This window comes from Vanellus vanellus (genome assembly GCF_965231255.1).
Source record: "Vanellus vanellus genome assembly, chromosome: 1".
In the NCBI taxonomy this organism is placed as follows: Eukaryota; Metazoa; Chordata; class Aves; order Charadriiformes; family Charadriidae; genus Vanellus; species Vanellus vanellus.
Window position 1 is genome coordinate 100,424,415 of NC_138905.1, and position 25,674 is coordinate 100,450,088.

The window sequence follows — 25,674 nt, forward strand, 5'->3', positions numbered from 1 at the left end:
AATAATTTGCAATAGCTCAGTGATAGTTTAGTGATCTCGGAGAGGGTAAAGTTATTGAAATTCTGCAATTTCTCATTTTACTTTTTGCCAGTCCAGTATATATGGCCTTGGCACAGAGTAAGAAATACAGCCCAGGTCTGTAATTCCAGTACAGCTTCAAAGTATACATGCTTTCTTACTTGCACTTACAGGTATTGAATAGCCTTTGCAGTAACTATTTTGAAAACTATTTTAATCGCTTTACCTCCTTTGACTAAAAGGCTGAGGACAAGGTCGGAGATGTAGAGGACCTTCAGGGAAAGATGGAGGAGCCTCTTCTCCTGTGCACTGTAAAACGGCTTTCTCAACTCTGCAACTTAGTGCCTCCCCCACACCCAATTTAGATGTAGCATCCTTTGTCCTGCTAGTAAGAAAAAGGCATTAATCCTCTCTGCTAAGATCTTGGCCCAGTATAGGTTTCACTTGCCAGCAGCTGCACTGCAAACCACACTCAGTTACTCATTTGCCTACTCAATTTTCAAAGATTGGCACTGAAACTGGAGGGGGCATGTTAAACTGAGACAACGAAATAGCAATTTTAAAAAAAGTGGGCATGGTAAACCTGCAGAACCTAGCTTTGTGAGAATAGTAGAGTCCAGAGGTCAATGCAAAAGACCGGCTAATTAAGCTAGATAATGAATACATCCATAGTTGCATCAAACAGGATAAGAGAGTATTCTAGAAGAAAAATATTTTGCATTTTAGAATGTAAACCAAACCTGAACAGGAATTTGCAACAATCCTTCCCCCAACTGAGCAGTTATATTTTAACTAACCATTCTACAGCTTCTTGCATTTCAAATGTGCAGCACTTCTTCTTGGTCACTCATGGACAGGATACTGGACAAAGCAATCCACTGACATGATTAACAATCCCTATTGCATCATCTTCCTCGTATATTTAGATGCACAGTTTAAGTAAGTGAAGTCCTCCATCCAAGTGCCTTTTTCTTAGCATCAGTTACAGCTGGACTGAATGTAGATAAAGTGTATGCCAGGTACGTTCCCCACATTCATCATGAGTTCTACATCAATGTAGCTCTGAAGTCTACAGCAGGGTTAGCAACAGTCTGTGGCATACCACTAAGTTCACAAATAGATTGTCATTTCTACAAGAATACAAAATAGCTTGTAAAACCAATATGTAACACTGTATATATGCATGAATATAAAAATAAACCACACCATCAATATGTAAAACTTCACAACGATGATGAAAACTGTTTTCTTCTCAGCGGTCTTCAGTATTGATGAGTTGGTTCTCATTGTCATACCCATCAGGCAGATATGCTTTCCTTAGCTGGTCTGACTTAGGTATCGAACTGCCATTCTTGACGTAACGGGACAGGAAGGCTCGCACAGATGGATGATCAGCCTTCTCAAGTGGAATATTAGCTTCCAGGCACATTTTCACAAAGTCCTGGATGACACTGGTTTTCTCTGTCTGGGCAGTACTGTTGCACTGAAGGGAGGCAGTCAGAGTCCTTTGCTTCTTCCTGACATTCTGTTCTTCAAACTCTGCCTTTCGCTTTGTGTGTGTTTTAGATTTGAGGTGGTCATTGATTGCAGACTTGCGAACGTGATTCAGAACCACATTGCAGGAAGTACAGAAGAGTTTTCCTCCATCTTCGTGTAGCTCACTGCCAAACTCAGTTACACGATCCTGAGGAGTTACATACAAAGCAGTCTTCGAGCGGTTACGTGACGGAGCGGACTTTACTCCAAATCGTTCCATTGTTGCCTTCAACAAACTTTACCTGAAAGCTGGGAAAAAAAAAAAAAAAAAAAAAACCAAAACTGTGAAAGTGTGCTAATGATTTCAACCAAATACTTCTAGTTGCAGTCAATTCAATATCCAATTGGCATCTAAAAGATAATGACATGTAAGACACGTGTGAAACTATTATTGAAAGGTTATTCATCTTGAAGTCCAAGGAACTTAGGAGACTGAAGTTCCTCATGGATCAGAGTAAAATACTTCTTATTTTCTACAACACTCAACAGAACCCTCGAAACTCAATCTTTTTGTCACTGAAAGTCAAATAGAAAGGTTTTTTGCTTTTTCTTGAAGAGTTTTTATCCTTTAGCCTTTAGGGTAAAGGGTGCTTTCTTATTATTATTTTCAACATATTTTACAGTTTCTTAGTTCTCTTGAGTTTTTATGTGTACTTCCTGAAAATATGTACTAGTTCTGTTAGCAAAAACTCAGTTGTCCAAATATCTAGGCCAGAAGGCCTTTACTGTCACTTGCAAAAGCCAGCAAAAAAAAAAAAAAAAAAAAAAAACCAAAACCAAACAAACAGAAAAACAAACCAAAACAACCAAACCTGAGCTTTGTCAGCACTCATTTGGGAACACCGCTCACTTTTGCTCCAGCTCAAATTACAACAATTAGATTGAACCTTAACTCAGAGTCAAAAGCAAATAATTTTGTCATTGCAACTAGAAACTGGCGAAACAGCCCAATGTGAACAGAAAATTTCATACATTTCAATGCAAAACAAGAACCTGTATTTTCAAAGACAACAACTTCTTTGAGTAAGGTAACTGATAACTAAGAGAGCTGGACACTTAATAACATCACTCTAAATTACGCTGTTACCAAAGGAGGCACTAACCTAGTCAAGTGTACTAAAATCAAACAAGACCTATCCCCTTTTTTTGTTGTTGAGAAATACAGTAGCTGGTGTAAATCTCAGCCAAGATAATTTAAGTCCTTTTCAAAGTAAAGTTAAAGCCCAGGAAAAGCTCTGTTCAGGTTTGAGGTTCTTTGAGAAAAATGACCATTCGTTACATTAACTACCTCTTTATCAAAAAGTGACAACAGGTGTTTATTAAAAAAATATATTTTGACACATACTTTGTGGGAATATAATAGGTTGCCTGGGAATTTACTTATGGGTATGAATGGCTTTGAAAAATTTTATATTGCCTGTGCTTAAAAGGCAGACTGAGAGATCAGAATACCTCTAGATGTATTATTCTCTGTACTTATTTTGTTAGACATACAGAGTTTGCTGTTGCAACATTTTAAAAGATCTGCCTTTAGAAGACGAGCATTTCCAAGCTAACTGTAAGTTGAGCTTGTCCAGCTCTAAGGACTGAACTGAGTTTCTGCTGTCCAGATGCCTGCTTACTCTGGAATAAGTAAGGAGTAAAGGAACAGAGAATTGTCGTCTTTTTTCTTAAACCATTGCTACAGTAAAAGATGGAAACCTTTTGAAAAAAAAGAAGACAACGATCTTGCTGTTAGTTAATTTCTAGTTAATTTTTTGCACTATCTGCAACTTTCCAGAACGGTAAGTCTTCACTGATACTGCACACTACAGACTAAGATAAACAATTTTTTCATTCTTTTTGTTGCTTTATGCTATTTATCCCCGTGAGTTTCCTCAGTAACTGTTTCCTGAAATCAAGCAGAAAACAGGTCTTAACCTAACATAAACTTGTTGCTTAGGCTTCTGAAATGTCAAAACAAATCCCCTACCAAACTAGGTGTTTACGCTTATGCTTTATCAGAATCCGCAGGAATGCTGTGAGCAGCCCCGCTGCTGAAAACACAGGATTTTTTGGTGGGATTTTCTGCCTTAAGTTTTGGCGTGGGTTCTTTGATGCCTACTAAGGAGGCACCCCTGGGTTCTCAAGCGCAGGGGAAGGTGTGTGGGCAGACGGGGCCGTGCGGGGCAGACGCCCGAGCGTTCCCAAGTGGCGAGCTTTCCCGAAGAGGTGGTAGCCCCGGGGGAGGGGGAGGCGGGGGTGGAGGTTGGGGGGGGGGGGGGGGGAGACACTGAGGACGCCTTGGCTACGAAGTGTCCCCGGAGACGGCCCCTCTGCGCGCGCGGGGCACCTCGCGGCGAGCCCCGGGGGCGTCTGAGGTGAGGAGGACGACGGGCCCGCCGCCCCAACCGCCAAACGGGTTCCGCTGGGAGCGGGAGCCAGCACTCCACGCGTTTGTTCCCGGGGGCTTTGCTCACCGGATTGATAGCGCCGTTTAACCCGTCAAGGCCTCTTAAGGGTCCGCCGCCTGCCTCCCTCCTCTCCACCCCCGCCCCGCGAAGGTGAGGGCCCGGCCCAGCACCCAGGCCTCGCCGACCCCCGCCTCCGCGGCGGCAGACAGGTGCGACCCCTCCCGCCCCGGCCCCGCCGCTCCGCCCCGCTCCTTCCTCCCTGCCCGGCACGGCGGGTGTTTATACGGCAGAGCCGGGAGGCGCCTCCGCCCCTTCGCCGACCGGCCCCGGGACTCCACGGGCGGCGGAGTGCGGCCCCGGGTGGGCCCCGCCGAGGCGGCCGCGCCGCCCGCCCTGCCGCGCCCGCCCCCTGCCGGGCGCCGTTACCCGCTCCGGCTGCGCGGCCTCCCCGCGCTGCCGCTGCCGCCGCTCCTCCGCGCCGCCGCTGGGCCGCGGGCCGGACGCGCCGCTCCGCCGAGGGCCGCCGCGCCGCAGCCAGACGGACCTACCCACCCTGGCGGCCGCGGTAGGCGGGACCTAGCAACCCGCCTAGCAACCGCCGCGCCCGCCCGCCTCTTGCCCGCCGCCACAGAGCGGCCGAACGGGACAAACCTGTCGGTGATTGGCTCCCCCTGGCCCCGGCGCGCGGAGATGGACGGCAGTATTGCCCAATTGGAGATGGGGGGCGGGTGTAAGTGCCATGATGGAGGTGTGCTCAGGCCAGTCAGAGTGCGCGAGGGCGACGGTGGCGTCTAGCGGACGGGGGCTTTGGCCAGTCGCCGGCAGGAGGCCGCGGAGAGAGGTGTAACAGACGGGATGAGCAGCCAATGGCAAGGCGGGGACAAAGTAACGAAGAGACTTTTGCTCCAATCGAAGGACGTTTTGGCGGCGCCGGATGGAAGGGAGGAGCCAGAGGTCAGAGGTCATCAGCGAGCCCGCTCGTCGTCTGCCGTTGATCGGCACGGCGGCTGGCCCAATAGGGGGGCGGCGGATGGGCGTGGCCGGACGTGAGGCAGCGAGGAGGGGGTCTCCCCTTCCGGCGTGGCGGGGCGGGGGCAAGGGGGGGTGTTCGGTACGCGCAGGGCGGCCGGAGCAGCATGGCGGAAGACGAGAGCGATCAGGAGTCGGAGCGGCTCAGTGAGGAGCTGGAGGCGCTGGTGACGCCGGGCCCCCCCGCCGGCCTGCCGGCCCTCCTTAACAGCCAGTATTACTGTCGCCGCTTCTGTCAGGTGAGCGCCGGCCCCCCCCCTCCCCTCCTCGGCCCGCTCCTTGCCCCTCCCCCCACCTTCCCTGGGGGTGGGGGTAGGGCGCGGCAGGGCTCGGGGACCCTGGGGGGTGTGGGGGACGGCGGACGCTGCTGGGCTGGGGTCGCTGCCTTTCAGCTTTCCGCGGGGGTGGGCCGTTCCCCGGCGGCCTGGGGTCAGTCCTGGGGCAGGGACGGGGGTTAACGAGGAAAGGGGCCCGCTTGGCCCTGCTCTGGTCCTGGGTCTTGAGGGGACGGCTGCCTTTCTGCAGGGCCGCGGGAGGCAGCCGGGGTGGTGGCGCTGAGTGCCCTGGCCCGGCCCGGGGGGAGGGTGCGGGCCGGGGCCGGTGGTGAGGCTGGCGTGGGGGAGGGGAGGGACGGCGCCTCCTGGGGGGGAGGGGGGGGGCAGCGGGCGGGGGAGAGCCGGGGGCGGCGGTGGGCGGCGGTACCCCGCCGCTGCTGGGAGCTGTCGCTTCCTCTGGGCCCGGCCACCCGGGGCACGTGCGGCGGTGGCGGTGCTGCGGGCAAAACAATTCCGGGTGGCTTTGCCTGGGCTGGGGAGTGGGGCGGGTGGCGGAGGGAGGGAGGGAAGAAGGGCCTCGGAAACCGTTCCCATAAGGGTGGCTAAATTAGATCAGGGTTGTTTTTTTTTTTTCCTTTGGAAAGCAGCGTTTCTTCGTGCGGGCCCGGAATTCTTGTGCTCTTTGCAATCTCTTTACTTGCAAAGTAGCAAGCAACAACAGGTTGCTTTTCCTAGTTACTTTCGTCAGCAGGTGTTGATGAAACATTAGTTATGCTGGGTATATTTCAGCCACACTACTTGTTGTTTTCAGAAACACAGTCTAGAGGTTTCTTTGTATGGAATTACTTCATTTCATCGACTTCTTGGCTGCTTACCTCACCACTGTGATTGTTTTCTTCTATTTAAATAAATGTGTTTCTGTGTTCTTATTTTGTTCTTCCTGTTTTAATATTCAGTAAAACATCTATGTAAAATAATATTTACTGTGTAGGATGTGTTTAAAATCATCACAGGTAGCATACTACTAAGTAAGTCCACAGGTTGCCTTTTGAGCTTATCGATCCTTTTATATTTTTTCTCTTTAGTGGTTTCTCTAAGCTTAGCATGCGTGAAAAAAGTTGTGAATCCAGTAAAAGGAGAAGTGAGTATTTTTGCAAGTATGGCGTAAACTACAATTGTAAGAAATCACAAGCATATTTGATTAAGTTAGCAGGTTGGAAAGACATTGGTTTCTGCTAAACACTGAGAGTTTTATAATAAATTTTTCTAGCTACGTTTACTGTGTTTTGAATTAATTTGTTAAGGAGGAAGTGCAGGCAGAGTGATAGCACCATGTACTAATGCCAATCCCATTTCCCCAGACAAAGCTAGGAATTAGTTGGGAACAGAAGACGACAAGACCAGGGAAGGAATTTTCCTATGAAATAATTGTATCATAGCTATTAATGATAGAGTAGAGAACTAAGTCATTTGACCTTGACTTCTCTTGCAGTTTCTTTTGTGTAGAAAGATTGCCAAGCTCTCTCCCCTACTTTATTTTTCTTTGAGTTTATGAACTGCCCACATGGGAAGCCAATGTTCTGAGTACATAAAGGGCTCTGTTTCTTTTCTCTTATATTTTCTTTCTAACAATGCATAGTTTAAATAATCCTGATGAAAGTGGGTTAATATATTAACACTTTGTCTCCAGGGATTTGGGTTTATTTTTGTTTAAATTGGCCTTGTGTGATCAGCAGTCATGTGCTTACTCAAAATCTTCCATGTTTTGTTTAAGCATGTTTTTTAGTAATGGATTCTTCTAGTTATTTAATGATATAAACACAAGATCTTAACTGGTGTAGCGTACTGGTATGAAAAGCTAGTAGCTGTGTGACATTTGTGGTTTGACAACAAATTAAGTTGCGCGTGCTCCAAATTAGCTCATTTACCCTCATGAGATTGACAGTGGTTTAATTACAGAATCACAGAATCACAGAATTATATTATACTGGTTTATATATACCTGTACATACAGAGGGCTGATAGGCCCTCCGCCTATTTAATAAGTGATGAAGCATATTTATATTTCTTCTTCAGAAAGCATCATGAAGTTTAGGTCACCTCTTATAACATTTTTGGCAAAACAAAACTTCTGTATTAAGTACTGTGTTGCTTTATTAGATTTACACCTCCCACCTACCTATATGTATTTTTTAGTGCAATTTTTCCCTTTGGCTCTAGTTTTTGTCAGAGCCTGTTGCTTTATGCTTTTCTGTCTAGATCTTCCGAAGGTCATGTTTGACTGTTGTGCAGATCACGCCTCTCCACCTCATCCCACTCTGCACTGATAACACAATTTTGCTTGTCTTAATGGTAATTTGGCACTTCTAAGTGTCCTAGTTTGCCTCATGTGTTCCTGGGTTTTGTGTTGAAAGTTGAACAGCAGTTGTAGAAATAGTTGCTTAGTGATAATACCATGAGTTTGAACTACCAAAAAGAACCATTTTTATTTTCAGAATAACAACCTATTGAAATGTATGGTTGTGCTTCGATCATAGTGATGAAGCTTGGTGTCAGCTGAGAAGAATATTGTTTAGATTGCTTATAATTGTGCTACTGTGCAAAGAATGTGCACATCCTTGTCTCTCAGTAAGAGCTACAGGAAAAATGAAGCAGGGTATAAAGTCATTTTCTGTAGATAGAAGCAAAGACCTCTTGACTGATTTTTAAAGAGTAAGAGAGTGGCTTAGACTTAGGCCTTGAAAAGCATTGGCATGCACGTCTTTCATCCTTGAAATATGTTAGAAAGGTAAAAACATTGCTGTAAACAGCCAGATTCAGTACTCTTGGGGTCTGGAGTATTGCAGCTGGACTTCGCTTTCAGACAGTAGATAAAGTAACAGTTACAAAAGATGAACGGTTTATCGGGGCACCTTAAATATATGTGTAATCACAATTTAATGATATGAGATGAAGTTAGAATGTGGAATCTCTAAACCCATGTGTAGTTTCTGGGATCTGTTTTTGTATTGTAGGTATGCGTGGTGATACAGAGTCATTACAGCCTGAATCTTCCAAGGCAAAGTGGATAATATGTTTTATTAGATTGTTATTTGAGGCTGATGACATAGGGGGAAAAAAAAATAAATCAAGATTTCTGTGGTTGGGATTGAAAAGAGACAGTTGGAAGATAAGTACCCAGCTTATGCATCTCACCAGCTGTTCCTATGTTACTTTCTAAAAATTGCTGATCTGGCGTTTCTTCCTGTTTGTGAAGTTTGCCATGTATTGAAACCACTTACGCACTGGGAAAACCAAGTCTACTGTTCCCAACTTTGACAAGCAAAAGAACAAGGTGTCTGTAACTACACCTTGAAATTTGAAACGTTGTACCTGGCAGAAACCCCCTCAGTCTAAACATTTGGAAGAGCTTCATGAATGTCAACTTTTGTTATATGTAGAACTTGAAATTCTTTCATGAGGTTTCTCAGGGACCAGAGCCATTGAGAGGTTTGTGTGGGAGTGAAATACAAATGATGAAGGGCAGAGAAGATAGTGTAGATGGTTGCTTTTTGCTATGAGGGTGGAGGTAATACTTTTATAATTAGAAGGATGAATTTCCAAATTTACTTGATTTGAAAACAGACCTTAACAGCGAGCTTACTTCATTGCACTTGAAGTGAGTATAGTTTTGTCAACTAGCTTGAAATTGCATTTTCTCTTCAGAATTTTTCTCATGACATTAAGTACTATCAAACTATTACAAGTTACTTCCAGCATTTCTGTAGTTGTCCACATGGCTGCATAACTGTACTAGATGTTATTTTACGTTGTTTGGTACTGGCTGAAATAAACACAAGGTGAATCTCTGCAGTGAGGGCTAAACACTACTTGATCTGCTCTTACTGTGGCCTTCCAGTATGTTCTGACTTCCTGAAATAAAGATTACCTGGTTTGCTTACATTAGTTGGTGGTATCTTGAGTCACTGCTAGAAAAATAGTTCTTGGGTTTATAAACTTGAAAGCTAAGAAGTAAAATTTAGTAACACACTAGAGAAGATAGTGTTTCCTGGATTTATTTTACTAGACAAAAATAATACAGGGGTGTATGACTCAACTGTTGCCTGTCTTGCTTTGTGGGGATTAAGGTAGAAAAATGTGCATCTCTTGGAATGTTTGTTCTTCTGGTTTTGGGATTGATACGTTTTCACACCTTTTGTGATGTGCTTAAACTTGAAAGTAGTTGCTTTTGACTCTTACTTTGAACTTCAAGACAATAGTTATTAAGTTGCTTTTATAGTTTATACCAATAAAAACACCAGCTCTTTAGGTTATGCCAGACTTTTATTCTACTACTTTTTGGACCTTTGGGATCCATATTTAATCTCCATACACCATTTTAAAGTTTTGCTACGGAAATCTTGCTCACATGAGTACTAGTAGTGGAAAGCGATCTCTTCAATTTCTTTGAAGCTTATTTCTCTGAGAAGGTATAATTTGTCATTTTTAACCCCCTATTTTCTTTTGTAATGATTTGTGGTGTTCTAGGGTTTGTTGTTTGTTTTTTTTTTTTGTAGTTTCCTGAATAAATATGCTTTATACTTGTTAATGGCTCAAATTTTGAGAGCACTGTTAAAAGTCACGTGTTTTACTCGTGACTGATATTTTTCGGGTTTTTAAATGTGTGACATTGCTCGTTACGTGAAAGCTTGCAAAGGACAAATCATAAATTGCAGTAACTAAATTTACTTGTGTATCAAAGAATCCTATGACTACTTGAAACAGTTTAAATTTTAAAATTAACTTGTCGTTGTGTTCCATATTTACTGGGTCTTTTTCCCATGCTTGGCTGGTGAGAACAAGCGTATTCAATTTGTTAGCAGTTTCGTATTGTGCTACTTGAGATTCCGGTGAAGTTCAGGTTTAAAAGGAGATCCTTGGGAAATAGCTGTGGCAAGCACCAGGTCGCGTTTACTCCCAAGCTGAATGCCAAGTGTGAGCATTCAGTTTTGGTGAGGGTTTACCTGTCTGCACAGAAGGGTGTCCTGCGTTAGGTGGTGGCACTCTTTCCTTTGACAGTTGATGGGAAACCTGATAAGCCACTATCATGCAAGACTAGGTTGTGGTGTATGTGGTGCATTTGACTGTTTTCAGTTACCTTCTTGGGAGAATTCACAATAGTAGGTGATTCGCAACCTCTTTATTTGCAGAATGAAGGCTGAAAGAGTCAGTCTTCAGTGCTCTTGTCTTGTCATTAACATTATAAAGTCTTTCTTATTCACATACTCAGTTCTTTCTTTGTACTGGCTTCTTGTCAGCTTTTGTGCCTGCTGTCCTTTTAGCTTTACCCTGAGGAATAATCTCCCTGTTTTAAAAGTGGAATTAAGGAGTTAATGTTTAAAAAAAAAAAGGAAGCATTGCACACAAGTTCAAAAACATTTTATACTTTTCTTGATCTTTGTAATGTTTTTCTCCTTCCAGTTCTTTGCAACTTTTCCGTTCTGCACTCTCAAACTTATTGCTACTTCTCCATTTTTTAATGCATTGTCACAAAGTTTAACTTTTGTATGAAAATAAGCTTTTGAATTTTGCTTGGAAAAATACATCGACTGTAACTTATAAAGGAGATGCAGGTTTTTATACCTAAAAAGAAGGATCTTCAGTGAATGATGCTTCTGTAGCATAGTCTGTCTGATAGCCTTGCTACACAGGTTTTTTCAAGTTAGAAAAGGCAAACTTACTGCACTAGTTAATGCGAAAATCAAAAAGTTAAGTCCTTTTGAGTAGCAGTTGTTCAGATGAGGGAAAGAATCAATTGTACTTTTTACTTGAAACGCATCTTGTGTTTTACTAATACCACTGGTGACCTGGTTGTATGCATTCATGTGTGTGTTCACAAGATTGTCCTTTCTCTCTCCCATATATAATCAAAACAATTCCTTAAGTTAGTTGACTTTCACTCTAGGAGGTGCTAATCAAAAGGTGAAGAGGAATATTACTTTTCTTAAATATAAATATTTATCTTTATTAAATATTTATATTTATTAAATATAAATATGATCTTTCAGTTGTAAAACCTTACACAGGCACATTTACTACAGTGCTACAAGTAGACAAAACTGCTTTTCTAGGATTAATACATAGTTTTCACTGTTGTGCAAGTGACAGGCTATAAATATGTATGGAAACTGGCTCTTTGAGTAGCTGAATGTAATGAGTATATGGAACCCAGCTTTAGATATTTTTCATGCCCCAAGCAGGCTGAGGATGAGACTTTGATGATTAAGGGTGGGGGGAATCATTTAGCTTTAAGGGTAGAGCTTTGGCAGAAACTTGTCTCAAGGATGTGTCATGCTGTTGCTGGGTGATGTTTTTTCTTTTGCTAGAAGTGTGATTATGTTTGGTTACTCCTTATGCAATATTCACATGTGAATTGCAGTAAAGCGATTGCTTACAACATTATTTTTTTTTTTTTAGTTACACCATATAAAACCATTTTAAACTTGTATCTGTTAAATGTTTGATTTTTATCTTAAAATCTTAAGGCCTCTTCTACTCTCTAATTGGATAATGGAATCCTTTTTTGTAAGGACACGGGTAGCTTCATTGTATGCGGAAACAGAATAAAATGCTTATCATCCACTAAATAGGTTAAAAAGACAGTAAAGAAGGTGTGATTATTTCTTCTGATGTTTCCAGGTAGGGTAAATTCAGTGTTACTCGAGTTCTATTCTTGAACTGAACTTTGGTTCGAGCTTCTCTGGTACTTATGCTGGACAGGCAACCATGGTGGAGGTTGCTTTTAATTATGGTTTTTAATTTTCGGGGAACTCTTTTTTTTTTTTTTTTTTTTTTTTTTTTTTTTTTAAGAGGCCCTTTTTTGCATGGCATTTTAAATCCTTTTTGGTGTGTTCTCTTCTGCGACAACCACTGTATTTGCTTATTATAACAAATGACAACCACTATATTTGCCAACTAGCTTTCTTTTTCTGAAGACTATAAACAGCAGTACTCGCAAAACTGTTGTGGTTTTAATCCTTTACTGTTAAATCTCACAAAAAGTTATGGAAGTAACTTCATTTAAAATCCTAGCCATGACAAATATTTAAAATTGGTGGGATGTGCTGCTTTTGCTTTTCAGTTTTTTTGTTGTGTGGAGGGACAAGAAAAGCCATAGCAACTTCAGGCCTACCACTGCATAAACATTTGTTTCTTGTGTCCTATGTATTTGCAAATCTAGCTATTTACAATGTTATTTCTCTTGAGTGTTTGGAATGTAGTCAAATCACTTTATATATGTATATTTAGTTACTTAAAATAAATGTGTATAATTAATCAGTTAAAACTTAACATTCCAGGGAAAATTAGTTTTTACAGTGGTTCAGGCCTTTAATTACTACCTTGTTATTTTGGGGGTTAGCTGCTTTAGCTGCATGCTTAGAAACTGCTTATAGGAGACTGATCAATCTGGTCTTGATTTTGCACTCAATAGGACACATCTGAATCATGGATTTTCCTCTTGAGTTACTCAAACATATTAAAGAACGGGAAACAGTGTATTGGTGTGGGAGAAAGGTGGAGTTGAATGGGGACGGTGTCAGGAAGATTCTTCAGTCCCTTTTAGTATCTGTACTGAATGAGGAAGGGAAGACAAAAGGCCCCACAATCTCTTCATGGATGGTAGTTAATTTAAAAGGTAAAGACAGATGGGGGAATGGTGCATGGAGAGTCTTTAAGTATATAAAAATTTCATCCTAACAGAATTCTTGAAGGGTAATTGTTGCAGGAAGTCACATAAAAATGTCACCTCCCTTCTGGTTTTCTGCACTCTATTGGACAAGGAAGAGGCCACTTTTGTTTTGACACTGTTTTGTGCTTCTTGTTTGGCTGACTTCATTATGTTGAAATTAATGTGCTTGTTAAAAATGTGCTGATAAACATAAACTTTAAGTAAAGCATTTAGGACTCAAGCAGCATTATCTATCTGATTTTCTGTAGTGCTCTGATGACACAACTTGGCAACATGAGGTTGGGCATATGCATGTCCCTTTGGCTTCTGTTTTCCTTGTAAAATAAAATATCAGAAGTCATAATGTTTTGTGGGACTTTTTTTGTTTGCTTTGGGGGTTCTTTCTGGTGTAAACCTTTACCTATGTTCTGGTTTACAGTCATGTTTCAAAGCATGGCATGTTGAGTATTTTGAACAAAAAAAAGCTGTTAGTTTCTATTATAGAAAAAGCTATTCCATGAGAGCACTTACAAACAGATATTGAAGTATACACAGAATTGTAAAACAAACATGCTTCCTCCCCTCCCCCCTTATATAGAATGTAGGTGCAACAAGGGCAACTGGTAGGACTGTATAGGCCTTTATCAAATGTGGGCAGTAGGACTGCACCTTTCAGAGACTACAATGTCTAACTATTATCCTCAGCGTGAGTCTTTTGAATGCTAATTATTTGCAAAAGCAGTACACTGACATTAGGACCAGAGACTTATCAAAAGTTCACGTATGCCTAACCAAAGAACGAGACGAGCAAATATAGTAACTTTCCCCTCTCTAACTACAGTAAACTAGCTGAACTGAAAATAGTTAATAATTTTCGGTGGATATCTGTTTCAGCTCATGCGGCCTCTTTTCAACTCATGTAGCCATTCAGCATCCACAGCATCCCTTCAGTAAAGAGCTGCACAGCTTAATTGCTCACTGTGTGAAGAGCTACCTCCTGTAATTTATTTCGATCCTACTTGCCAACCTTGTTTAGTGTCCCCCCCTGCATTTGTCATTTCTTTACATCCTAAAGTGTCCTAGTTAGCTGCATTGATCCTTATGTGAAATTTATTTCGCTATTTAGCATTTCTTGCCTTCCTTTGAAGCTTTTTCTTAGGCCTTCTGTATTCTCTTTTGAGATAGGAATGGGTAGATAGCAAAATAGCATGCAGTTGTATAGATGTGGGGATATGCTGTGGTTTTGAGCAGTTAACACTCTGCTTTGTTTTATCTTATTACTCTCCTAATATTTAATTTGCTTTCTTGGCCATTGTGATGACCATTGAGGTGATTTTTAATTAAAACATCTACCATAGTAACACAGGCTTGCTCTTGGGTGGTAATTGTCAGTTTGAAGGCCATCATATAAAATGTTTGGATTGTTTTGTTCCCAAAGTACCGCTGCACGCTTGTGTATGCTGAATTTCATCAGTCACTGTCATAAATCCTTTCTACAGTTCTTGACAGTTAGTACTTTATGCCACCAAGGAAAAAAAAAATTAGTACCATAACACAGTGTTATTGTCTCATTGCTTGAAATCATTTATGAACATATCTATATTGTCTGTCTCAGGTCAAAGTGTTGCAAAACACCATGGTGGGAAGTGATGTTTTAGTTCTACCTTTGTTGGGCTATTTGGAGGCTAAAACCACTAAAGGACATTCTTTCTCTGTCTGCTTTGTTTCTCTTCAGGCTTTTGTGATTTCCGATGCAAGGGACCTTGTTAAAAGTATTTCAGAGAACTTATAATAGATGTGTGATGCAGTATTATTTTATAGTGTTTATTCTTCCTTGTAAAAGAGTATTTATCTACAAGTTTGCTAATTTTCTTCCAGTTGACCTAGATATCTGCTGCATTAAGCTAACAGATTTTCAAGCAGGAATTATTGAAATAAATTTGGTGGGAAGGCAAAATCTACTTCCAAAATATAAATCAGCCTTAGCTGTTGTTCATGAGGAGAAAAAAATTGCCAGTCCCATTATCAGTAACTGCTTTGCTTTGGAGGAGCTATAACCAAACTATCAGAAGTGGGACACAGGGCTGTTCGTGTTGCAGAGCCTTAAACAAAGTTAGGCACACAGCTTTGGAACTAAAAATGTAGGCCACTTATCCTGACTTGTAAGTCCTTTATTTAGTTCATGGGGAATTATACAAATCTAAGTGGGATTCGCAGACTTTTAAGTCAAAAAGAAATCCTAAAGAGGGAAATATCTGATTTTTGTTTGAATCTATGCTTTGTTGGCCAGCCTGGCTCTTGAGATAGGTGCCTAGGTGTAACTAGGATTGGCACTTCGTAGCTTTCTTGAAGCCATTTACTTGTTCCTTTTGTATGCTGTGGAGTGCTTTACCTTTCTGTCTACAGCATGGCTGATGGCGTTATGTTTCCCCATCAGCTTCTCACTTTCTCAGGATGTAGGAGATCTCAGTTAGGTTTCCTCAGCTGGAGAAGAGGGCCCCAGGCTCTGAACTGCAGCAAGTCCACTCTTATGCTTATATTGAAGCTGTGCCATTATGATGGAAGCAATAAGGAAAGAGTAAGTGAGCACAGGGAGCCTGACTGTAGTGTAATGAGATAAGCTATGTGCCAGAGAATGGAAGAAATACGGTTTTCAGTGTCTGCTTAGAGTACTGCCTATGAGTCACACTTTAGCTGTTGATTAGAGGAGAGATGACCCAAAGCTCTTGGCCTTCTGCTTGCTGGGGGACTGCAGCATAATGACAAGTCTGTCACAGAATTGGTGGGTGCCCTTACAGACATCTGTTTTATTGCTGTGCTTTGTGCTGCACTTGGTGCTGGGTATTTTCTACATGGAGTGCTCTAAATGGACTGGGCCTTTCTGAGGGCTTCACTGAAGGTATACCTATGTGGAAATATCAGATGGTGCTGGGTTATTGAGCCTCCCAACGTGGGCAAAGGCAGTGCCAGAAATTTACATCTATTAATACAAACAAGATTGGCTAGATAACCAGGCAAGGATTTTTCTCCATTTTCTCCAATAAAACACCTATATTTCACCTTCATGTTTCTCTGTAAATAGTGATGCAGTTCTGTAACTATAGATCAGGGCATAATTAGCCTTAGTTCCATCATATAGATAAAAAAGGCCAAATGTACTTTTTTGATCAGATGAGAAAGAGTGACTGTATGTTCATGCCTTTCTCTGCTCACATAAAGACTAGAAGAGCACAGGCTAGTCATTCCCCTCTTTGAAAGTTTTAGAATGGAATGTCTGCATATTGTTACAGACTCTGTAATTTGTATCCTCTTGCAGTATAAAAATTGTGTTTAAATGTAGAGTGTGATGTCTTCAGTGATACTATGTAAGAAGGAAGTATTTCCTGCCTTACCCTATGAAAACAATAGTTGAAGGTCCTTTGTGGTATATCTTTTATAATGTAGGACGTAAAGCTTCTATTTTTTTTTTGGTTTGATGATGCAAAATGGTCAGGTTCTTGGTTATAAACCCTAATTCTGAGGGAGAAGGAGGGGAGATAAAGCAGGTACAGTATTAACTACTTATTTCTGACTGAAGAGATGTTTTCCAGCGTAACTTGTATTTCAATGTTTTTGTCATTAGGTTGTTGAAGACTATGCTGGAAGATGGCAGGTTCCTTTGCCTCAGCTTCAGGTGCTTCAGACGGCACTGTGTTGTTTCACGTCTGCCTGCGTATCATTCCCAGCTGAATGTGAGCACGTACAATATGTATTGAGTAGCCTAGCTTTGTAAGTACATCTTTTTTTTTTTTTATTACTTTCTTTACAGTATAGACTCTGTGTTACTTTTATAATAGCGATAGGGTCTCAAAGATCCTCAGAGCTTTTAAGAGTGGTTTTACCAGGTGACTTAGCTACGTGGAACCAAGAATTACTACGTGAGGATACAAAAATAAGAACTTAATTTGGTCTTTTAATATCCTTGTTGAGTATTTGATATTACAATGTTGTGTCATAAGGATTTTCTGGCAAAATGAATAGTCCAAAGCAGTAAGTGATCACCATACAAACTTCTTTTTAGAAAAACCTTATTTTGGAGTATTTAAAGACCAACCTTTGATGGCACAAAATTATAAATAAAAGTTATCTAAAGTTTTTACTGTTCTACTTCTAGTGATGTAAAAAGCTAAGTGTTCATAAAGATAAATTTTGTGTAGTGTTTAATAAATGAGTCCATTTTAAAATTGATTTTTATGTTTGAGTCATCAAAATGCTTATGGGAATGACTTGCTATACAGTTAACTGACCAAAAGCCATATTCAACTTAACAAAGAAATGCAGAATGTTAGGTCATAAATCTTGCTATGATCTTTATTTTCTTGATACATTGGTGGTTTTCCCACATGAAGGCTGAAAGTGTCAGGGTAATGATCAGTAGTAAGTAAAAGTCCCATTTTTTTTCTTGCTCTAAAAACCTACTTTTCAGGTTTCAAAACCTCAATGTTGAATGGAAGCAAAAAAAAAAAAAAAAGTATCTTTGAGTTACATATACTTAGGTGAGATGTAATGTACTTGATCTTCTCTCGGAAGATGAGACAAAAACCTAAAAGCTGGCTTTATTGCAAGTTCGGTTTGAGTAAATCAGGTTTATTTGTGCAGCTGGTTAAACTGCTTTCTTGTTGAACGGTACTTTCAAATACAGCTCGATTTCTCAGTCCAGAATTTTGTGTGGAAATGTCTCGCTCCCACCTCATCTAGTCATCTGAAGTGAATGGTCTCCTAGTCTTCCTCTCAATTTACTTTGTCAGGAGGACCGACTTGCTTATCCTTTCTACAGTTCTTGAGCTATTAGTACTAATTATGTAGGAGTCAAGGCTTTATCTGTACAATTACAGATTATCTGTTGGTGAAACTTCACCAAACAGACTTACTGTTTTGTGTGTGTGTGTGAAACTATTTGATGTGAGACTATTTATGGAATCAGAAGATCACGATTTTTAAAACTGGAATATTCAGGGATCAGAGAATGAGTAGCAGTTACATCAAAACATGAAAACATGGTGACCTCTTTTTTTTTTTTTTTTTTCTACTAGTTTCTAGAAAAAAACACCTCATTAAGTTCAAACCGTGCTTCATATATTTTTAAATATCAAAGCTTGTGAGGAAAAAGGTAGAAAATCAGGTGTTTGTTATATATAGGGTGGTCACTTCCTGATAACCTAAAAGTGAATTGATTGCTGAGTTCCTGTCACCCTTGTCTATCTTAGGTTTTGGAGTTGGGTTTACTCACTGAGATTTTCTTCTGTTCTAGAATGCCAGCTTATTTTTTTCTTCTGACTCTGCTTGACTGGGATAGTTTTGTACATGATACCATAAAGGGATCTTGGGAAATAGTAGTCGCAGTTTCCTGGGAAACCTTGCTCAAATCTCTTTTTGAATATTTGCTGTATATTAGGTCTTCATTCTTGGAGAGCAAAAATCTGCCTGACTGTATTGTCATACTCAAGTAACATTTCCTTGGTAACCAGACAATAAACTATTAACAGTAGGGGCTGTTTGCATTTCTTATATTTACTGGCCTTGCTGTTCATCACTAATGAAGCAGCATCTGTACTACCATTAATATCGGGGAGTTTTAATAATGGTGCCAGCATACTAGTGTTCTTAGGCAATCTTCTGATGCCAATAATATCAAAACAGTGATATGATAAATCTAGAAGCACCGTTGTTACAAATGGATGGATGTAAATGTAGATGTGCAATGCTGCAGACTGTTTTAAGGTAACAGGGCCAAGCTGGAATTGACTATAGTAATTTTAACTGAATGGAGACTGGTGATGAGGAAATACAAATATTTTGATAGCTTCCTTTATTAGTTTGATAAGAGCGTGGAGCAGGTGCATTGATAGGGAAGAAAACTGTAATTTACACCTGTCCACTATTCATTTCCAGGTGTGTTTGGTTTTTTTTTTAAGATACTATTCTTTTTAAATCAGTCAAAGCAAATAAAAAATGGGTGCATGCATCATTTTCTATAACTAGTTTTGTCTTATTATTTAAGTTCTAGTTTGGCTGCTTTCCAGATCTTGACATGACTCATGCCTGACCTTTCCTGAGAGTCAAATAGGCTGCAAAGTTTTGTTTATCAACTTGAAATGAGATAATGTTTTTCAGAACAAAGTACTTATTTGGGTACTGGTTGTTTTTTCATTCCATATTTGAGTTGAGATTCAAGGACCTAACCTGGAGAAAAATTATATCATTGAACATAGCGAATGTGTATCTTAAATTTTCTAGGTCTGTTTTTGGCATGGCTTATCACTGGTTAGGAAAAAAATTACTGCATCATAATCTAAAGGAAACCTAATTTTATGATACTTTTGCATTATTCCCCTACAAAACTTCATTTTGTTTATGTGAATATTAAGATCTTTTAATGCACAGTATTTCTGAAAATGTTACTGAGAGGGAAAATTGCTTTAAGTCTGCTCTTTAACTTCTTTTGAATGGGCTTTATTAAAAACAAAACATATTGTAGGAATACTTTAAGTGTTAACTGCAAACGTATTGAAGATTGACTTTAAATTTGGGGATAACTGCAGTGAATTTAATTGTTCTGCAGAAGAGTTCCATGTCCAGCTGTTCATGAAAGTCTGCCTCTTGTTTTAAGAGCTGTTGCAACAAAAGACTAAATGCTGTAGTCAGGAAAGAAATTGCCGTCAGCAAAATCTTGAGTCAAAAACCTGTAGGTTGGAAGAGTGCGGGAACCTCTTTCAGGAGTCATCTTCTGCCTTCTCACTTTCTGCCTTCTTATTCTCCCTGTTCATTTGGGAAAAAATCTCGAATAATCTCAAATAGTTATTCATATTTTCTTCTGTTACAAGACCAAAGCCTTTGCTGTTCAGTCCTGTTTCTAAGACGCCCTAGATGCACTGTTGTTCTTTCAGTACTATCTTTCCCTCTGAGTCGTTCAGTTATTGCCTGCTGCTCATGACTTTCTCAGCCAGCAATTGCAGATTGTGTTAGTGCAGTAATCGGTAGTTACTTTTCCCAAATAGAAATTCAATTTCTCAAAATCTTAGGGCAGAGCAATAGCAGGTGCACTGGAGCTGTCTGCAGATCCATGAGAACCAACTATGTAGTTTCTGATTGAATTGAGTTGGAGGGATTATCTGGAAGTATGCTTCTGTAAGCGAAGACCTAAATTGACTTGAGCTCTTGAAAGCTACTTTTTACCAACCTCTCAGATTCTGTTATCAGGATTGTTTGTCTCAGTCACTGTATTAAAAATAAATAAAGTGCTAGATGGGGTATTTTAAGATGATGGAAAACATGGAAGCCACAGGTCAGTCTGAATCTAGGCTGCTGTTGAAAGGATTAGTACTGCTTTTCCCCTTATCTGCTACTTCTTTTGAGGTTACGCTTGTGAATTCATGTTGTTGCACATAGGCCTGATTTGCTTAAAAACTTGGTGGTAAAATTGAAGCTTTATCTATTCATTTGAATGCCACACAGAAAATCAATGTACTGCCATTTGCATAATTGCACAAAAGTGCTCTCTTTGAAAATAATCTTCAAAGCCTTTTTAGGAAATATGAAATTAATAGCAACAGGCTTTTATTTGAAATATGAAGTTAATATTACCTTTAAACCTGCATCTTCATAGAAAGACTTCAGTGGGTGTTATGGCAAGACAGACTGAAATGGAATAAAATGTGTTAGTATAAAGTGCTTACCATACTTGAAAATATGAATTGTTGGGAATCTGCATTCCTGTGAAATTACTATTCCTTGAATGTAACTCCTTGTACACTATAGTAATTTTACAGTTGTCCGCTTTCTTCCTCAAATTTGCTGCATATCTGACAAATGCTTTGGCTTTTGAGGAAGATTCACTTTTGTAATGGTGAATGGGGAGCAGCAGTACGGAGGACATAAGTGTTCTTGAGGGAGATCAGGCAGGTACTGTGAGTCTGTGTCCTGAATTTATGAAGAAGGTGTGGCAGAAGGGATTTTAAGTTGTGCTTAAGTATAATCTGTTTTATTGCTGATTTGGTCTTGTTAGCTTATCTATATCTGTGTTATATTTGTGACTTGATGCCTGATGAAAAATGCATTTGGGGGGTGTGTGTGTAAGTGTAACTGCGCAAATCCAGCACAAAATATCAGACCAACATAAAGGTTTTGAAATAAGACTTGTGTTTAGAGAGCGTGGGCATTAGCCAAACTTTTTAGAGTGACTCTGGCATGGGCGTGGGTCTAAACTTATGAAACTCCTAATTTTGGTTTTAGTGCTGTGAAAAGTAATAGACTTAACAGTAGTTTCATTTTTTGAATGAACATTTTTAGTTTGGTTGACTTGTCACTACTTCTGTTTTTTAGGAGTTTTTTTGAATTGCTGCTGTTCTTTGGAAAGGATGAGTTCTATGAAGATCCTTTGAAAGATATTTTAGGTTCAATCCAGGTAGTGTTGCCTACTTTCATATAAACTTTTAATATTATTTTAATACATATAAAGACCGTTTTTGTGGATATTTAACCTGGAGGAAACATGCCATTATAGTGAAAGGAGGTAGCTGCTCTGCTTACATTTCTACCCAAAGGAAAAAAAAATATTTGAAGGAAAAGCCATTTGATTTGTTAGTACATTTTTATTTCTCATTGGTTGTAATACCAATCTTGTTAAAGATGTACTTTGTGCATTTCCCGTATAGAAGACCGAAGCTTTGCTTGTTTATATCTAATTAGAATTTAATGTCATCCAGTGTTGTGTACCAGTTTATGACATGAAACCTCAAGTTTCCCCCTGTGGTTTTAAACAGTAAATTTGAAGTTGAAGCTCTATCTCAATGAACTCTTCAGGTCAGCATAAACTTGTGTTGTTTAAAACTGTTGTACTGTTGCTGAGACTGGGGCAAGGTTTATACAACTGTGTAAGATAAATCCTGGATTTAAGAATTTGCCTTTTTTTGCCAGATAAGTCTTTTTGACCTGAACTGATTTGGCGAGTTGAGTTCACTGCATGGGAACACAAGCACTTGTGCCACCATGAGAGAAGACTTTGTTTCAGGGAAAGAAAGGATGAAAACCAGGGTTGTTTCTTCTGTTAATACTGATCGTGGAACTGGAATTTGAGAAATAGTTATCCCTGTGTTATTTTTATGTTGATACCTGTTTGTTACTGCTGCTACAAATTCATGTGTCAGCACTACTTACCTTAATTATCACATCAGCAGCAATTCCATGCTTGAATAGAATTGGTGGAAGAAAGGGGTCAAGGAGCCTCAGGAATGGGTATGGTCTCTTGTATAAGAGTAATAGGACATTTTGGCAGTCCTGCAATAAATACTTTTCTAAAACAGTCCATGAACAGAAAGAATTTAGGAAAAAGTGGGATGTGTAATACTTTATTCTCTGTGCTGTTGTATTACAATTCTCAATTGCCTTGACTTTTAAGCAATGAATGTATTACAAGATATCTTTACATAATTTTCTAGATAAAGAATTTCTGAATCAGTTGTGTAATCGAATTGGTAGTGAAAACCATTGTTTCAGTTACTTAAACAGTTTTTACCATCAACTATATTAATCTGAATATAAAAGGAAAAAGTTAAGTTGAAACTAAAAGAATTTACAGGAAAAAAAATACGTGAAGAAGTTAATTATATGTGTGTAGAAGCCATTCTTCAGCTGCATTTTTTTGTTTCAAAATTAGATGCCTTTTTCTTGTGATTAAAATTCTACTGTTGATGAATATTAATGTTGACACTTTTACCAGCAAATAACAAGGGAGGGGCAGGGAACTTGGCATATGTGAAAATCATGGGTGGCTAAACCATTCCAGATTATTTTAGGCAAGCATAATTTCTGTTATGTAGAGATTTGGCAAAAAATGGTTGCTTGAGGGCTGGTGACTCACATGGCTTAATTCAGTTTTACCCTCTTAGAATTCAGACACCATGACTGGATCACAAATCCAGTGTTGACATGTCTAAATCTGTGCAGAGTAGCATGAAGGCTTCTCCCACAGCATATGGCAATAATATCTCTAATTCAAGGAAAGGCATTTTTGCATTGTTATGCAAATGACAGGCTCTCGCTGTGTGCCTATAGAAGGCATGAGCATTCTGGCTTCCACAGTTGTGTATTACTGTTTTTAGAGAATATAAGTTGTTGCTTTAGGGCTTTGTGTAGGCCTAGTCAATGAAAGAATTTGTAGCTTGAACTGTAGACTGAGGAAATACTTAGACATGTGTGGGTTTGCTTGATTTTGTATCTTTTGGATGGCCTAACTTTATTTTTAGTCAACATTTTTTTCTTCTTTCTAATTGTTTTTCTTTTTATGTGTAGGAATGTCAGAACCTTCTAAATAAGTACAGAAATATGAACCTGGAACTAGTGACTCGCATCATTCGAGATGGTGGACCATGGGAAGATCCTGTATTACAAGCAATTCTTAAAGCAAAGCCTGTATCACAGGACTTAGGTACTTCATTTATCATGTTAATTTTTTAGACTACTGAAAAATGTGTTGAATTATATGCTTTTTTGAAATTAGGCTCAGGTGTTGTCAGCTGGCCTTGCATGCAATTTACTTTTTCTGTAGTAAAATGTGCCAGTCCCTTTTTTTATTTGAAAGAAAACTAAATTTATTTGCTAGTAGTTGCTAGGAGTACACTTTTATAGTGTAGAGATCAGATTATTCAGATACAAGAGGCTATTGAGCAGTTACTTGTAAAATTTAGGTGTTAAGCCCCTGAAAGAGCATGGAGAGTGACTTGACTTCAGTTAGGCTACTGAAGTAACATGATGAGGGCAGAGCCTGATGTATAGTTCTGTCTCATGGTTCTCTGACTCATTCAATTTTTCTTTTAAATTGTAAGTACTTGGGCTTGTGGTATTTCTTCGTTCTGTGTAGAATGAGGCCTGTGACTACACCTGATAGCTGCTTTCTGTTTATGTATCTGTAATTCCTTATGTTGGGAGTAGGAGGAAGATTTCTGTTCAGGCTGCAAAGTAAACCAGCATTTTTTAATAGTACGTGGAAAGAAACATTACCAGACTGTTAATGAAAGTTCATAAGGGGAAAATATCCAATCTACAGTAAGGTCTTTACTATCATCTTATGTGACATATGTGCTAGCAGTGGTCGTAGAGGACCTCTTAAAAGTTGTTTCTATTTGATAGTTATAGAAAATACTAGTTCTTCTCTAGTTACTATGTGTAATGCATGATCCAAATTCATTACTGTGTTTATGACAATGTGTTCGTTCTGTAGAGGGAGGAAGAGGACTATAAAGTCAAAACAGCTCAGTGAGCTGCCTCCTTAATCAGAGAAAGCATTTTGATAGCAAATTGACATGATTAGGTGGGTAGTCTTTGTTGTTGTGTCTCTCTTGTGAAGCAAGCACTTGAGCAACATAGTTTACTCATGATTTTATTATATATCCGATAAACTTCTAGTCAAATATCTACAGAAACAAAGTGAAAACAAAGATTATCCTTGTTTTGTTCTGTATCATGTGATGAACTCTAGAGGTTTTGATGGTCATGATCTGAAGTTAGGTCTCCATCTCTCCAGCAAAGCACTAGTTTAGTCCTTTGCCTTAATGATAGCCCTGATCATCATGAAGCCTCTATATGATGGGTAACAGTTTCAAGATTTTTACTTAGTTTTAACTTCGTAGAGTAGGAACCAGGGCTGCCTCTTGTCACTAGGTCATCATTTTGTTTCCTTTTGTTGCAGGCCACATCTCCTTCCCCTCTGAGGTATTCTTCTTCCTCCTTTTACCTTCTGATAGCCCCACATGCTCCCTTGACATATCTCATTTGTGATGACAAACATTTTATTTTAGATAATATCTTTTGAAGCTTTTTCTTTCTTGTCTCACTTCCTCTAAAATCTGATTCTTGTGGAGTCTTACACAAAGCAAACATTCTGTGCTGCTTCATAGGCTGGCAGTATTCGGTATATATTTTGAAACTTGGCCATATAGTTCCCTCAGGGATCACTATTTTAAATGAGGAAAACTGCCTATAATTGCTGATTCACCAACCATTACTTGCAAAAGTCAGTTAGATAAATATGTATTGTGTGAAAAACATAATCCTGTCTTGGATTCATTAATTACATGGAGAAACTTAAGCCAAGACAAACCTTGCTTTACCTGAATTGTAGTATAATTTGAGATGTCTATTTTGAGATGACTGAAAAGGAGGGCAGTCTTTGGATTTAAAGAAAAATAGCAGGGTTGAAACATAGGAGCAATAAACTTGTAATAGATTAGGGAGAATAAGGCAGCCTACTGTGAACATCTAGAAGAGAATATTGCAGGCAGAGGTACACTCAGATGTAAGCAGTTAATTAGTTTCTAAGTTGATGGTTGGCATCTATCGCTCTAAAGCAAAGCACCGCACGTGCTGCCTGGACAAGAATAGATGATGTTTTTCCCAAGCCATTTTTAATGTATCACAGACTTGGCTAAATGCTACTATAGTTAGCAGTTGTGTTTTGCTTGAGGGGTTAGAAGAGCTTTAAATGCTGCCTTGGGAAAGGAGGGTGTTCCACTGCAGGGAGGGAGCACAATCATGCCAGTGGTGTAGCTGGAACTCGCAGACTGTTTAAAAACAGCATTGGAGGATGTAGGAGACACCTGCCCTCAACCCCCCCCTTCCCTGGGAGTTCGTGCTGTCAGAGGTGGGATTCTCATTTATAGAGCAGAGGGGCATACTGACC

At 39.9% G+C, this 25,674-nt stretch overlaps 2 protein-coding genes across 3 annotated transcripts in view; one reads left to right on the forward strand and one right to left on the reverse strand.

Annotated features, from left to right (window-relative positions):
- Positions 1–1,152: 1,152 nt before the first annotated feature.
- Positions 1,153–4,466, reverse strand: CGGBP1 (CGG triplet repeat binding protein 1). 2 transcript variants are annotated; one of them, XM_082498516.1, is made up of 2 exons: positions 4,374–4,466; positions 1,153–1,803 (listed from the first exon to the last, which is right to left on the reverse strand). In XM_082498516.1, the coding sequence occupies exon 2, from the start codon at positions 1,772–1,774 to the stop codon at positions 1,271–1,273; it is 504 nt and encodes a 167-aa protein (XP_082354642.1). In that variant the 5' UTR covers positions 1,775–1,803; positions 4,374–4,466; the 3' UTR covers positions 1,153–1,270. The 2 variants fall into 2 exon arrangements, with proteins under 2 accessions (XP_082354642.1, XP_082354641.1); XM_082498515.1 differs by lacking the exon at positions 4,374–4,466 and adding an exon at positions 4,014–4,037.
- A 596-nt stretch (positions 4,467–5,062) lies between these two features.
- Positions 5,063–25,674, forward strand: part of ZNF654 (zinc finger protein 654) — a 36,296-nt gene continuing 15,684 nt past the window's right edge. Inside the window, exons 1-4 of the mRNA XM_082498493.1 lie at positions 5,063–5,215; positions 16,582–16,727; positions 21,321–21,402; positions 23,289–23,424. Coding sequence (XP_082354619.1) covers positions 5,084–5,215; positions 16,582–16,727; positions 21,321–21,402; positions 23,289–23,424 — 496 coding nt within the window. The 5' untranslated portion in view covers positions 5,063–5,083. The remainder of the gene's footprint in view (positions 5,216–16,581; positions 16,728–21,320; positions 21,403–23,288; positions 23,425–25,674) is intronic.

Coding starts and splice junctions, on each gene's coding strand:
- CGGBP1 (XM_082498516.1), bottom strand. CDS start 1,774: ATGGAACGATTTGGAGTAAAGTCCGCTCCGTCACGTAACCGCTCGAAG.